Raw genomic sequence first — 16,276 nt, 5'->3', positions numbered from 1 at the left:
TATTGATGTCACCTGCTTCTTAGCAACATGAGTGTGTCCTTCAACAAGGTAGTCCTTCTATCCAATTGATTGCAAAGCTTTTTGTACTGATTGTGACTGCCCCCTGAAGTGGCCATTTTCTGAAACAAGATGAGTCCTGTCTGATCAAAATAATAACATTGTGGGATACAATTGAACTAAGAAATGTACGGTGTGCTTCATTGCAATACACACAATAATATACAGCGGTGATCAGTATGCACTATATAAAGGTGAAACAGGTGAGGTTAATACATCATTGTTGTAAAAATACCATTAAGTGCATCGTAACAAATAATTGCTCATAATGGTGGTATTAGAATAAATTAGATCAGTTTACTCACTGAACCTTTTACAACCAACGATCATAGTCATACATACCTTGAAATGAAACATGAAACAACAACACACTATTCCAACTATATTGTAAGCAGCTCTACAGCATGAGAACCAAAGACAGGCACACATGTCAACACCATAAAAGAACCGCATTTTGATTCTTTATAGCATGCAATTGTTGATTATTGCAATTCCTAACTCAAAGTAAACCCTGTCCCTTCACCCCGCTTTCTTTAAAGTATACAGTCGTTGGTATTATACCTCCACTGTACATTTATTGAAAAAATACCTCCATGGTGGTCTAATTTTGATGGGGGACAGAACAGTAATGTAGGCACATTGTTACAAACACTTGCTTGAAGTTCATTACTATACTGCTGATGTGGTGTCAGTGGATACTGAGCTGAGCTGTATCTCATGGGCTCACATTTTAAATGACCAGGAAAGAGGCACAGAATGAGCATTAATTACTTATGAATATTAATATCAACATACTGAGAGAAAAACGAATTATTTTCTGCAATCTGAGATCAACAATGCAACTCTGGAAGAATTGAGAAACATGCACACTGTGACCTAACTCACAGACGGTGTTAGTATAACTCATAATGTCCATTGCTAAACACTGTAGAGGATGATAAAGCTAGCCTAGTTCAACATTAAATGTATACTACCAACAATACAGTATACTGTAATTAAAAACCTATTATTCTAAATCCTGTGTCCTTTTCCACTATCGTTGATGTCTCTAACATGTCTCAGATTGGGTTGCTAATCCCGTAAAGAGAGAATTGACAACGATAAAACAAAACATAAACGTCAAAGGAAACTTCGTACTTTACAGTGTAGCTATACTGTCAAGTTTGTCAACTAATTTGAGTTTTCCAGTCCTCAAAGAACATTAAGACCCAACAAGACTAAGGGATTTACATGGTCCATTTATTGAATAAGCCAGTAAGTTACATCACTCCAGCGATAAATACCCACAAGTAATTATCAGAGGGCTGCTCATTGTCAACTTCATAATCCACTGAATAAACAGTCATTCTGTCCTCCAGAAATACAAAGATTTCCGAAAGGTTGGTACATAAGTAGGGAGGGGATTCAAGCAATACAAACTCAGAGAGTAAACATCATTGTGATCACTGGGCCCTGCGTACAGACATCAACAGATCCACTGCATTGGCTTTTCCCATTGTGTGCCCTTCCTTTGGCCAAAGACATCATTTTGGGAAATGTAGTTTTTATATGTATGCATGAAACAGGTGTTGAGTAAGGGTTAGTGGTTTTAGTTTTTTAAGGCCTTGCTCCACAAAAGCAGTCTCTTACAGAGGAGAGGCTTGATAAGTCAAGTCCCCTTGCACAGACACAGTGGGATAGTCAATAAAGCAGCAACATCATTGGTCATTCTTGTCAGGCCTATACTGAGCATTGCTTATAGTGCTGCAGAGAAGAGATAGGAAAATATAACTTAAAACGGATACTGAATAATTATAGTGTTTCTTCTCTTTCTTTGTCTGTCTGACTCTCTCTCTCTCTCTCTCTCTCTCTCTCTCTCTCTCTCTCTCTCTCTCTCTCTCTCTCTCTCTCTCTCTCTCTCTCTCTCTCTCTCTCTCTCTCGCTCTCGCTCTCTCTCTCTCTGTATCACTCTCTGCTATAATAGTAGGACGTGACAATGGCAGGGATTCTCATCTACTTAATCCCTGACTTAAAACATGCATAAATGCACAAGTCTCGGTGGTACCTTTTGATTGCAAAACTGTACGCAGTTCAAGAGGTTACTTGGATCAGTCAGTGTAAGTAATGTTCTAACCAAACCGTTCTGGTTTGTTTAACTTGTTGCATATCTCAAAAGTAGTTCAACAAGGACCTGCTGCTGGCTAAGCTGGCTAATGTTCATGTTGCATCAATGGGCTTAAACAAAGTGACACTAGTCATCAATTATAGATATATATAACATCTCGGGGATATTGCCATGGCAGAAGTCCGATTGAAGTATGACACTTGGATTATAATGTGGGTTTTATTGTGGGTAAGTCTCGCCAATAATTTGGTTCCAATACCGATGTTGGTCAAATACTCTAATGCTCCAAATACTGTAATGAAACTGTAATTAAGATTGTTTGCCCAAAATAAGCACAGTGTGAGTGAAGTGATGAGCAGTAATTGTACACAGAGCTGTGCCCATGGGAAGCACTCTTCAACTAGGAACAGCGATGGCCAGGTTAACACTACAACAGCCGTGCCTATTTTACCTACTAGTAGCCGCCTTGGGGGTCAAATAGACCCCCTTTTTAGAATGTAAATCTGCTATTTACACACTAGATCACTAGAGCCTGCCTCCTACACAGAAAAACTGCAAAACAGCTTTATACTATCTTATCCTTTTGAAAATGTAGAGGCCCTCACATAGTCGAGCGGACAGTACGCGGACAGTATGCGGAGCGGACTGTCCGCTGGGGAAGCTCAAATTATCTGAGGCGCGGACTAGCTCTGCGTACTCAGTGTCACACAAAATGCTGCTCAGCGTGTTGGTCGACCTGCATTAAATGTGACACGGAATTAATTACTAGGCTGATGATGTACATCAACTGAAAAAAGAAAGAAATAAACAAATTCAAATTCTAGTTGTGTACATAGCCTATCAGGAAGTGATAATGCAGTAAGTTATCTAAAAATGTAACGTTATTGCATCGTTTCTCAACGGGGGCGTTCAGACAGTGTTGTGTGCCGCAAATGAACACGGAGTGGAATAGGCTATATAACTGTAAATAGTTTTGCCTGTGACTGTCTTTGGATTTAGCCAGTTGGCGAAGATTCATGAGCAATAGGCTATTTCTTTTTTGTTGCTAATCTAACAGCGATATGGTGAGTGTTGTTTAGTTTATATGAGTGTTTTCCTTGTAGGCTATGCTTGAGTGATATGTTTCAGTTTGTGGGCTTATTGTAATTGTTGGCTATAAGCCAACGGGACCCCTATTATGTAACGTTATGCTTGCTATGATCAGATTCAGATCATCGCCTACTTTGGTAATAAGTGTCTATGGTCGCTGCTGTTAGTGTTGCCACCTGTTTTATCATGTTTCTTGTGTACATCTGGCTTGCCGGCCGCTTTCCAGCCAGTACCTAGCCACGGATGTATGAATGTTTGTGTGTTAACGTCAGTAGCCAAATATTGAACCTCCTTACACAAAATAGATCCCACGGCAGGGTCTAGATGCGTTGTGTGTGTGTGTCTACGGGGGGGGGGGGGGGGTCGGATTTGAGGTTCGGCCCTACCCAACCTCAAGGCGTTCCGCAGTGCTGTAGCCTACACTCGAATCCAGATCCACATATGAATTGTTACTTGCTAATCTCTCATAATATTTTCTAGATCATTGGAAGATATTTAGTGTTCAAAATACATTGCGGTATATTGTTGTGCTTGCTGGGTGGATGTACCCGGCTAATTTGAATTCATAAATGAATGTATGGAATGGACGGAAATAACTAGATTGCGATGCTTTATTGAAACGTGAATAAAACATACAATGAAATTAACGGAATTGAAATAAACGGAAGTAGCTAAAATGTTTCTCTTCATCAATACTTTGCATGTCCCTCACCAACATGATGAACTCCCCTTCCTCATCCCTTGTTTCGTTGAGTGGCCTTATATACCACCTTCTCTGCGTCTCTTCCTCATCATCGGTGGACGACGGCATGACAGAAGGTCAAAGTCAAAGTCAGCTTAATATATGTACAGACATAACGTACTGTCCGCGTACTGTCCGCTCCACTATGAAACCTCAAACGTCCGCGTACTGTCCGCTCGACTACGTGAGGACCTTAAGGATACTGGGTAGTAGAACGCACATATCTAGGAAAAGTCATGAAAGGAGGGTCCTGAAATGTGATCGAGTGCAAAGATAGACTTTTTTTTTTTTACTCACAGGGGTCACCGTGTCTTCTAGTGTTAAGGGAAGTGTAGGGTGGCAAGTTTTGTTTACAGACATAATGCATCACAAGCTATCAGGAGGTTAATAGGATTTTGTTCACATCAGTAGCAAAGGTGGAATAGCGTGTAAGACACTGCCCCTGAAGAAACCTTAAACACAAAAGCCGCCTGATTGCATTGCAAGTGTTCACACTTCAGAGTCGTGCTTCAGAAGTAGGCCACCACAAGGGCTTGACTCGTTAAATACTCACACTCACTAATGACACTCTGGCTCCCAGAAAATCAGTAGATAAGAATCAGCAACTGCAAGAGACATGCAGGATGGTGTTTACTGCCAGAAATCATAAATAATTCAACCAGGGAACTCTTTTCAAATTCCTAATTGAAAAATAAAGTCAGACTTAAATATTAGTTGTTTTTTTTGCTTTTGTTATGTCAGAGTAACAGCAAACTCATGTTAGGAAGTTCACTTTCTAAGTAAAGTTTATTAAACCGTCATTTATTTCGAGATGTTCCTCTGCTTAGCCTGCTTCAGGACGAGGTGTGTATCTTCGGTTTGACTGACTTTGACTGAATATCCCATTTCACATAATTTACTCACTAAAAACCTAATATTGACTGGTAGAGTATTCATATTCAGAGAAAATCTCCTGGGTTAAAATCTGTGGACATGGGGCGCTTAGGTGGCGGGTTAAGCGCTGACCATGTAACCGCAGGGTACCCGGTTCGAATCCGGCCGGGGACATATCCTGCATGTCATCCCTCCTCTCTCTCTCACCCATCCTTCCTGTCTAAATCTTCACTGTAATCTGTCAATAAAAATAAAAAATATGAGTAGGACTGCCCCACTCAGAAAAAATAACTAAATAAAAATAAAAATCTGTGGACATCTAGCAGCAGGAAGTTTATGCTGTCTACATGGCTGGACACACAACTGTGTTCACATTTGAGGTGGGCACACTTCACCGGTGCCCTATCATGACTGTTGCTTTGGATAAAAGCATAAAGCATGTTTATAAACATGGTGGTAGAATTGGTGGTAGAAATGTCTTACTTTACAACATTATCAACATTGTACTGTAAATAGTTGTTGTGAACAAACAAATACAATACAATATGCTGGCATTTCAATACTGACATATAGAGATTGAGCACTGTGACAGAGAAATATTGCTCAAGGGATGATGGGAAGATAGCAGGTGAGATGTGTGGGGGGGGGTTGGATTAGATGTGAAATAAATAAGCCCTCCCACAGTGCACTGCAAAGGCCATTTAATGATCTTTGTAAGAAAAGACCATCAATGTCCTTGATGGCTTCTCACTGGGCCTATAAGTGCCTATCTGTTGTCCCCGGCTTTTCAGTACCCCTCACACACAAAACACTACAGTGAAACTGATGGAATTAGCGATAACGTTCGCAAACAGCTTCCTCTCTAAAACAGCATGTGGGCGTTATTTTTTTTCCTCCCCAGTTATTTATCGCGGCCTGATGTCTCTCTGGCAGTATAATTGTGAATGATATTGGCCACAGGGCGAGTGGAGAGTCAGCGCATGGGACTGCTGTCATGCCAGAAAACCTGTGTGCCAGAGACGATCAAACAGTCAGGAAGAACGCCAGGCTGCAGCCGCCACTGACACGTCAATAGACGGGCTCTTTATAGTCACTCCTGTTTTGTTGCCTCATCACGTAACGCTAGGAATAGTAGCTGTGAATATCATTGGCTTTCTTGATTGATTTATTGTTTTATTTCCCCTTTCCTTTTAATCTTCCGTTCTCTTCAACACGTCAGGTTGATGCTATCTGCGAAGCATGCAGTCATATGCCCCTCCTCAACCGTGCACATGACACTTGTTTACTCCTGAGAATGATGCGTATGATGAAAGCCAGTTTCCTCTAGAAAATTGGCTGTTGACAGTCACCTAATTTCCCTCCCTCGGGATGATAACTGTACCGTTCTCCACTGCGGCTGTCGTTGCGTTAGCGTTAGCACTAGCACTGGTGACTTGACAGGAGCCTCTCTGATCTAAAGGGGCTTATAGCTCTGAAAAAGGCCCTCTTTTGTGATTCTTATCAGGACTCTCTGGCTTACACAAGCCTCTGAGAAGAGTTGTGTCACGAAAGAGCAGAGCTAAGCCCTGGGTGTGAGTCAGTGATTATGTTGCATGCTTGATGGCTCGCACGGCTTGATTTGTTGTTGGATTTCCTCTCTGATTAATGGCTCATATTTACACTTCACTGTGTTTAGAATTGTGCCTTTGTGTGTAGATTAAGACATTATGCAAATCATCAGCCTGGGAGCCATGCTCGTCACCTGTCAGCATCGGCCTAACAAGCTGCTGCCTGTGTTTACTAGTAGGTTCTTAGGTCAGAGGTGCAACTCTGGTCCTTGAGGGATGCAGTGTATGATAGTTTTCTACCTTTTTGCCTTTTACTCAGAGACTATATAATACATTTGAACCAACAATGTGAAATATATGGGAAATCAATGGTCAAGTCAACTGGTCAAGTAAATAGTAAGTACCAACTTTGGGGACAGGGGATAAACGGGGATTAACAACTCTAGCAGGACTGCAGTCCTCTGGGACTGAAGCTCAGGGTTGGCTACAAGACTTAGACACACAAAGTAGGGAAGAGAAGGTATCTCGGCTGTTCTACTGCTTTATTACCAATGGAAGATGGGAGCTGTCACAAGAGAGTTACTGAAAGAAAAGGTTTTGAGCTTGGGGTCTTTGTGTTTAAGTGCATATGTGACACGGTTACATTAAAAGGTCCGCATCTCGGCAATTGTGAAAGCTCGCAATCGAGCCAAACAACTCTTGTTGTGAAAAAATGTGTTTTCCGGTTTTTGGCATAAGACGACAAACGAAGCGATGAAGAACCCACTCGATATCATAACAAATAGTTTTACATTCACCAAATACCTACAGTTAGTTAGCAAAGTCAGGTGGGGGGTGTTAGTGTGTGTAGCCACACCACCCCAGCTGTATGTAAGTAGTCATGCGCGTGTGGACCTGTTTGTTGACAAGTTTACAAGATGGATGCTGAAGCGCTCGCTAATGCTATCAACAGAATTTCATAAGCAGGCAGAAATATCGACAGTGGGCAATTAATGAACTCTTCAATATTGGACTATACATAACGGGAACTCCGAACGGGAACTCCGAATCTGACGATGATGAAGAAGACAACGGAATTTCAGACATCGATCTCCACATCAGTTCACTATTCATGGGACAGTCGTCTGCAGACAGACCTTCTGCTGTGTTCTTGGGTAAGTTTTAGTGAGTTACATGTGTTGTTTACTAGGATAGCCAAACAGTTACTTGTTTTGTGAGTAAGGTAGATAACGCCTTTGTTAGCATCAGTTATCAAACCACTGAAACTGCTCACCACAATCATGCCACCCCTCTACAAAACTAATAGGAGATGGTGGGAGGAAGAAATACGTTGTCAAATATAAAACATAATGAATAAATACATTTGTTGCAGACCTACTAAACATGCAACATACTGTAATATGTGTCATGCACCATTTTAGTGTGTTTGTGTGTGTGTACCAGCTAGCCAAACAAGTGTTAGCTTGTTAGCTAGCTAGCTAGCTTTGTTAGAGATATAATAGATTATAGACAAAGTAAATGCTTTCGTAATGAACGCTAATGTTGTGTGGAATCAAAAATAATGATTAATTCATTGATATGTAGATTTGCTGTAGGATAATACTGTGAATTTAAATGATTTAACTAGCCTACTTCAGTACAAGTACAGTACACTGAGTCTATGGAAAACCTACACTAGCAGTGTGTCCACACCTCTGACCTGACATCTGTGTTACAGAATGAGGAGGTGAGAGGTTCTGAGAGATGACACCTTGATGAGAGTCACCAGCACTTCAGGTATTTGTCTATTGTCATTGTATAAGCAATTCTATTTTATGAACATAGTAGTATAAAAGTGGTGTGTTGGTAACAGTGGACAATCATTTTAAATGTACTGTCTTCTTTTTGTATTACAGCTTTGATGCCCAGATGGGATGGGAAGGAACTACACCGAAGTCCCACTAGATGCTTTATGGACTATAATGATAAATGATACACACGGACACAACATAATAATTTTTTTACCATTCTATTATTGTATTGCTCAATTGTATCTTGCCTAATTTTTTCCATTGCCATGAATTTTACTCTCTTGTACTTGTAATGGGATGTAATAAACTTTTGGCACACATGGCAATAAAAAATCATGAATCTTGAATTATTATTATTATTATTATTATTATAATTTAACAATGTCAGCCCTGCAATTTTGTTTCCTGAGGGTTGACTGACAGATGACAGGTAGATAATGACAGGTAGTGTAATGGGGGAGTGGTTGTCTTGAGGGTGTGGTTGTCTTGAGGGAGTGATTAGGGTGGAGTTAACCAGCTATTGTTCCCAACCATTACCTCTGTGAAAAAACTCTGTGAAGACTTTGATCCTGGTTTTCTCAAAAAAATTGTCATTTGGAGGGTATCAACATTCAAATAGCCATGACTTCTTCAACTTGTTTCAGATTTCAATGTATGATACATCATTTTAAAGCTTACAATCTACCCTTTCATAATCTGGAAAAACAGAAAAATGATTTTGCCCTACTTGCGGACTTTTTAACCATGCCCTGTCACAAATGCATCCTCTGCTCCAGCCTCTCCAATGGGCAGCCCCCTAGATCCACCAGAACAAAATATATGCTTTTGAACACAGTACCTATTGTGCATAGCCCTTCAATATTATTTTGGGGCTTTCTTGCGCCCTGAGTATACCCCCTTGTACGGGTCACCCTTGGGACTAGGAGCACCGTGTCAGGACAAGTGCTTTTAAAACCCCAATGATGTCCCAGGTCAACTGGACCCGAACAGTACAAAAGGGTCCAAAAAGTGAACATCACACAAGGGTTAAGACAAAGTGACCTTTAGTAGTACAATAGTGCAATTATTATTTGCCACTTAGGCGTCTATACTTCATGGCAGCATATGAAACATAACAAACGGCACAACAGCATGTGGAACCCTTACCTTGCCAACATACTGATTGTCATTTCCTGTGTACTCCTCCAGAAGAAAGAACTGATTCCACATCCATCCTCGCTTTGAGCGCTGGAGCAACCTTCCATCATCCTCTGACGTCCCAAACAGATTCCCAGTGTTCCCAGGGGTCAACGGTAGGGCAGTACTTGGCCAGAGGAAGGAGAGCATCAGGAGAAGCAGGAAGTGATTGGTTATCATGTTATCCAATCACTCTTGGAATGCTCTTGAATTATGAATAACTTATGTTAATGAGCTTCTGGTAGGATGTACGCTGGGATGCAATGTCACCAAATCAGGCATTGTTGTTCTCCCTTCCATCTCCTACTGATCCCTGTGGAGAACATGAATACATCAGAGAAATAACATTAAAAAAGGTATTAAATATCATAAATATATATATATAATATAAGATATTACGTTTTCAGAGGACTTGCTCATGAATATTGCCAATGGTGAGATGTGAGAGCCCTGATTTTAAATACATGTAAATGGCTTGAATGAGACTATAAACCTTGAATGTTTGCACTGCTAATATTGCTATTTTGTCAGTAAAATGAAGGAGTCTTATCTGCAAGATGGTGAGTCCCTCAAATGTAATTCAGGTAAATGTAGTCATTCTGCTTGGTGTAACAAAAATGCTTTTGTATATCTGACATTTGTATCCATAGAGAGTGAAAGCTCGCTACTCACCCATACACACTAGCTCATTTAGATTTGAGTCCTGACAGCCCAGAAACAAGCTTAAACCAGACTTTGAAGGTGCTGTGTACTCCTGTATATATGTTATAGTACTAGTATAGTTTGCTAGTATAGTAATAGTACTAGTTCTATTTCCAATGATTTTAGCCTACCATTCCGACTACTATCCATTGAAGAAAAATGATTGAAAAATAACAATGTATACAATCCATATAGTAGATAATATACTGTGTGTATTTACATACATATTGTCTCCCAAATTACCTGCCAGGCAGCCAAGCTTTGTTTCTAGCCATTCTGTGTTATTGGCATATCCGATACATGATATGCTTCAACGAGGCAGTGTCCCCACTATCGCTGGTCTTGATAGGTAATTTGGGGCTGCATGCATAATTCATGAGCTTTTGGAAGTTAATCCTAATAAATCTGGCTTCCCTTTCTAAAAGAGCCTGTTTAGTGGGAGGCTTGTCTTGTGTAAAGGCCATAGTGCCAGAGCCATCCTGGCCAGCGTTGATGGACTATCTCATGGGGGATCGTGTACAAGCACAGACTGGATTAATAATTTCTCAGCTTTTGTTCAGCAATCTGTAGAAAGAAATGTGATTTCAATGGAGCCATTTGAATGAACAAAGAACCTGTTTTTTGTCCACGGACAAATTAGTATTATGGTTCCATCGATGAAACTGAAGTACCGCATTTAAATTGAATGTTATCCCATGAATGGGAATAAAATAATTATGTTAATGATATACTGTATATATATGAAAAAAACAAAAAACAAAACATTATGCATTCCATCCAGAATGTCAAGGATCAAGCCATAAAGAACCGAACAGATTGGCTGCCTGGTTTTTAATATAAAAGGTTGTGCCAGTGAGATTTTCAGACTCTGTCACGGTCATCCAAGGTCAGAGTCTGAGACCTGAAAACTGACAATTTAGTGTACAAGAGGACATGTACATGATTGTCACAAAGGACAGGCTCTATGGACAGTTTCCCATATATAGACTAAGCCTTCCAATGGTGATTAGGCATTGAAAAAAAGCGTTTTAGTCTAGGACTAGTCTTACTCTAGGTCCGGGTAACCAGCCCTCTATGTTTGAACCAAGACGTGTCATATGGAATGTGGGTTCAACACATGATGCAGAATGAGGGTCTCTCAGCAGATAACAGATATGGACTGAGCAGAGAAGAAGGCTGGGGGGAAACTCACAGGGTGCCAGTAAGCCATAAGCTGATGATGTGCTGATCATATCACTATGGTACTGTACGTGCCCAGCGTTTGCCATGAGTGTGACAGCACACTCTAGAAATCGGGAAATGTTGGCTGCAATTAATCTGTGCTGATACTTGTGATTGCATTTTCTAATTATCATTCAAGGCTGTCCTTGAGTTTTTAATAGCATTCTGGATATTAATCTTTGATGCAGCATGCCTATTAAGCATTAGGCCAATGTGTCTTTTTAGAATTCCTCCGAACGCTCCATTAAAGGATGGGTGAGCATACTGAATTCTTGCCAGATGCTATAGACTGGCACTGAATTATCTCAACTCCATTAGTCCATTAAATGCCTGAAGTGTATTAAAAAGTTGTTTATGATTAGATTAGGTTGTAGGGAGCTTGAGAGGCTTGCCATGAAAGAAGACAGAGAGAGAGAGAGAGGAGTGAAAAGATGAAAGATTAAATATGCTCTTACAAGATTTGTTTTAGAGTAAGGTATTAGTAATCTAGCCCAAAACATGGTTACCCATTCTGATATGAGCTTGTGGAACTGTGTACATTTGTGATGATCAAAATACATTCTTATTTGACTGACCTTTGATCATGGAAATAATGGACAGCTGTCAATCAATAGAGTAGAATCACTTGTACAAAGAACTGTCATGAACAAAACCACATCCACACACACACACACACACACACGCACACGCACACGCACACGCACACACGCACACACGCACACACACACACACACACACACACACACACACACACACACACACACAGTACAGGAAGTTGGTAGCAGTAAGGCTGGGTCTTTGGAAGTCAGACATTGTCTGCTCAAACTGCTCTGTCCCCGTCTGTATTGTACATATTCTCCTGACATCTACGAATGAGTCCGTTCGACAGCCGTAACAGGGTAAAGATATCCCACAACCATTCTCAGACCATTCCATACAGCGCCATCTACACTATACCTATCAGCCACTGGTTCTACACGCATCTTGATCTACCACCGAGGTCACCACTGAGGTATGAGTCACAGACACTGAGTATGTCATGCAAAAATGATTATCAAATACCACACATATGTAAAAGCATACGGTTCATACACATGCAGCGAGAGAGAAGGGAAGTCTTGGACAATGCTGATTATCTGACAGGGTTTTGACAATGAACAAAACGACAAACATGGATATCTGTTGCAAAACCCCCAAACAAACCGTCGTTAAGCTGTTGGATGAGGCCATGTAAATGGCTGTATTGTTACTGACAGCTTGAATAGCTTTACTGATTGAATGGTGAAATTGACTGACCACCACAGTCCAAATGCTCCAGAACGACAGTGATGCAGTTTTGAAAGGCAAAGACACCTGTGAAAATGTCCACTTGGTGGAGCCCTAGACCTACGTTGCTAATATTGGTTGCGGTCATTGGCAAGGCTCTGCAGTTTTCACAGATGTTCCGAAACCAATTTTGTAACACTCTCTTCACTCTAAACTTAAAACCCCGGTCCATAGTGGGAAGGCCTGTGTAACCTGTAAGACTATGAGGATTAAGAAAGAATCATTTTCAATAGAACCTGCTGTAATGTTGACATGAATGTCTATTACCATGGGATAGATAATGAAAGAAATGAATTAATTTCAATAATTTCCATAATTCCTTTTCAGTCCATTTAACAATTAATTCCTTTCCCTTGCAATGTGTTTTTTTGGGCTTAGCACAAATAGATGTATGCCTATTGCCTGATCGAGGCGTTTTCAAACTGTTACTGTTTTTTAAATGTAAATCAACCAGAGGCTATTGAATCCGATGGTTGAGTGTTTGTGAGAGAGCCAGTGTGTGTACTATAGGAGGGCAGGATTTCGGAGGAGAGCAGGATTTAACCATGGGTGCACACTGCACAGTAATTCATTCTAACACTGAAAGGCCATTACATATCTGACAATAATTCAGGGAACATGTTAGTGGCTAATTTGTGTTAAACAATAATGGCTTTACACAAATGACCCAGTACAAACTGCACTATTATAAATCACAAGGGGTACTATAAAACTGTCTGTACTAAGCACCCCAGCAGCGGCTCCGAGCAGAAACAGGGAGAGAGAGAGAGAGAGAATCAGGAAAAGACACCGAAAAAGAGAGCAAGAGAAAGATGTGTTTTGGGCTCTGTGAGTGGATAGGCACATCCCAACACGCTTGCTACCTGTCATTGCGATATTCAAAACCCCATGTTAAACTCCTCCATGCATTTGTTAGAGAAATGAGCAGTGTAGTCTCTCCATCAATTCTGCTCATACTTAATGACTGGTTAGATTTTCCATCACTACCTCTCTCTCTCTCTCACACATACATACTGTACACACCAATCCGCACAGCTGACATAAAAGTCAGAATATCACTTAGCTTATTGGAAGCGAGTCCATTCATGACATCTAATCAGAATGATACCCTGGGTGAAGTGGACTGCTGCTTACATTCTCATCTGTAAAGCTGTTTTACCAGGACTGTGCCAGTTCTGTTTTGTAGAAAGTATCCACTGCCCTTTGTATACCACCTTTTTATTTTAGACTTATTCTGCAGTCAATACACATCTTGAAAGAGGAAAGGTAGTCCCAAATAGTTTTTTGGACACAGACTCCATAGAATGCCATATACAGTACATCTAAAATACCAACTCATTTATCAGAGATTATTTGGAACATCAATTGCAAACGCTTAATGAATGTATTGGATTGATAATCTGTTCATTAGGTGTGCCAACAGTTAAAGATGTTTGGTGAGAGGAGTATCTGAAATCTTTCACCCCATCAGGAGATGTGACGAAAAAAAACACACCGATGTTAACAATGTTCACATCTTTATCCAAAAGAAGCCATCAGTTTGTTGCAGGGAAAATCAAATAGTTGGTTTCCCCTTCAAATATCGCATACACTCCTCCTATATTGTTGTCAGTGATTTACCATGAATACAAATGCATTTTTAATCTGAATGGACAAAATGCTGTCTTGGATGCAGCTAGTGATTATTTCTAATCAACCATTGTTAAGTTTAATCAACACACAGTTCAGGAGACACAGTGCATTACTCTGGCTTGCTTGCACAACAGCTTTCGTGGTCTTCAAGCCATAACCAAAAGATGTTATGTAAAATCCTCATATCGAGGGCAGAAAACGTAACCCTTACCTTTGGTATTCACAGCTCAGTGTCCGTCTGTATTATTGAGTGCATGGTTCTGTGGCTGCTCAGTCCTTAGCAGTGCTTAGCAGTGGTGATTCTGACTCCTCTCGGCTTTGCTTACATTCCAAGACTGACAACAGTACAGTGCACTAGTGTGTGCGTGTGTGTGTGTGAGCGTGCAGCCACCCTCTCTCCCTCTCTCTGTGTTTCTCTCTCCCTCTCTATCTCCATCCCCCTGACTCTCTTTTGCTCTGCTCCCCCTCCCCTCCCTCTTTCTTTCTTCTTTCTACCCTCTCTCTCTCTCTCTCTCTCTCTCTCTCTCTCTCTCTCTCTCTCTCTCTCTCTCGCAGTGCATCACTTCTTACTGTGGATGTCAGGAAGGCTGAGGGGACTCTGCCTCTGATTGGCTGCCATTCACAAGTTCACCGTAAAGAAAGGGATAGAGAAAAAAGAAGGTTGCAGAGGGGGGGGGGGGGAAAGGAAAGGATAAGGAAGAAAAGAGAGTGTCCTTACTTCCCAGCAAGCAGCATTTGACTACGCTGTGGAATGGAGGACGGGGGAGGTGAGTGGCTGCAGGAGGGTCGACTCCTGGAAAGCTCAGAGAGATTTCCCTGTGAATGCAAGGAGAAAGCTTTCTTCATAGGAGGCGACGCTGTGTTATACAAGAAGAGTGTGCTCTGATGGATCGACTCTGGGATGTTTGATGTCGAAAGCAATCGGCCCCATCTAATCTCTTTTCAATGACAGTGGAATGAAGGAGAAAAAGGCCATAACTTGTAAATCACCCTCGGAGGGGGGAACATTTCTTCATCTCACACAGTGACTTGGCCGGCAGTGAGCTCTCCGTGCAGTCTGGGCTCTCTGTCATATCTTTTCATTACGTGCCCCGTCTTGGATGCATATCAATTTATCTTTGTACAATCCGTGCCTTTTTGTGATATACCATTTTAATTCAGTTGAGGGAAGTGGAGAGAGAGCGATAATATATCACCAGGCTGTTTGATGCTGAGGAGAGAGAGAGTGATAAGGCAGCACATGCCAATACACATACATGTACTCTGAGCTGATAAAGTATGGGATGGACTTTGAAATGCATGGGATGCCACTCAGGGGTTCCAGTCTCAATGAATAATTTAAAGAAAGCAGTGGTGGTTCCACTCGCCAACCTCATCCCGGCACAACTTCTATCTCCCAATATCAGTGTGAATAGATTATTAACAACAATTCTGCAGCTAAGAAATAATTTAATAGAAATGCAAACAGACCTCACTAATTAACAGCTAACCTAGCGCGGAGGTAACCTCTCTCTGATAGGATGCCAAGTCCACATGCTTCATCATTTACATAGTTATGTTTACTGTGTCATGAGGTAGAACATTTGAGTTTGAGATTGTGTGTGTGTGTGTGCGTGCGTGTGTGTTTGTGTGTGTGTGTGTGTGTGTGTGTTTGTGTGTGTGTGTGTTTGTGTGTGTGAGAGTGTGTGTGTTTGTGTATGTGTGTGTGTGTGTGTTTGTGTGTTTGTGTGTGTGTTTGTGTGTGTGTGTGTGTGTGTGTGTGTGTGTGTGTGTGCCTCCATGCATGTGTGCATGTGTGCAAGTTTATTTGTGTATGATGCCCTACTCTAACAAGCCACTGGGAAAAACAGGCTATTTTATACATCTGTGCATATAATTAGTATTAATTTACTTGCTATTTACACCCTTGGGACGTTAATCACGTTGTTGTTACAGAGCCCAAACAACTCTGAGCAAACATCACAGGAAAACAACAAGCATTGTGCCTGAATGCTGCATGTTGTCAGAGTCAAGACAC

At 41.1% G+C, this 16,276-nt stretch overlaps 1 protein-coding gene across 1 annotated transcript in view; it reads right to left on the bottom strand.

Moving 5' to 3' along the window:
- The window catches only part of LOC308173734 (cadherin-10-like), a gene marked incomplete at both ends in the record, with an annotated part of 28,378 nt that extends 18,820 nt beyond the window's left edge, over positions 1–9,558 (bottom strand). The window contains one exon of the mRNA XM_080548777.1: positions 9,349–9,558. Within this exon, the coding sequence (XP_080404903.1) occupies positions 9,349–9,558 (210 nt within the window). The remainder of the gene's footprint in view (positions 1–9,348) is intronic.
- Positions 9,559–16,276: the final 6,718 nt, after the last annotated feature.

The sequence above is a fragment of the Nansenia antarctica genome, assembly GCF_963989245.1.
Source record: "Nansenia antarctica genome assembly, chromosome: 19".
Classification (NCBI taxonomy): Eukaryota; Metazoa; Chordata; class Actinopteri; order Argentiniformes; family Microstomatidae; genus Nansenia; species Nansenia antarctica.
This window is presented reverse-complemented; position numbering and strand designations above follow the sequence as displayed.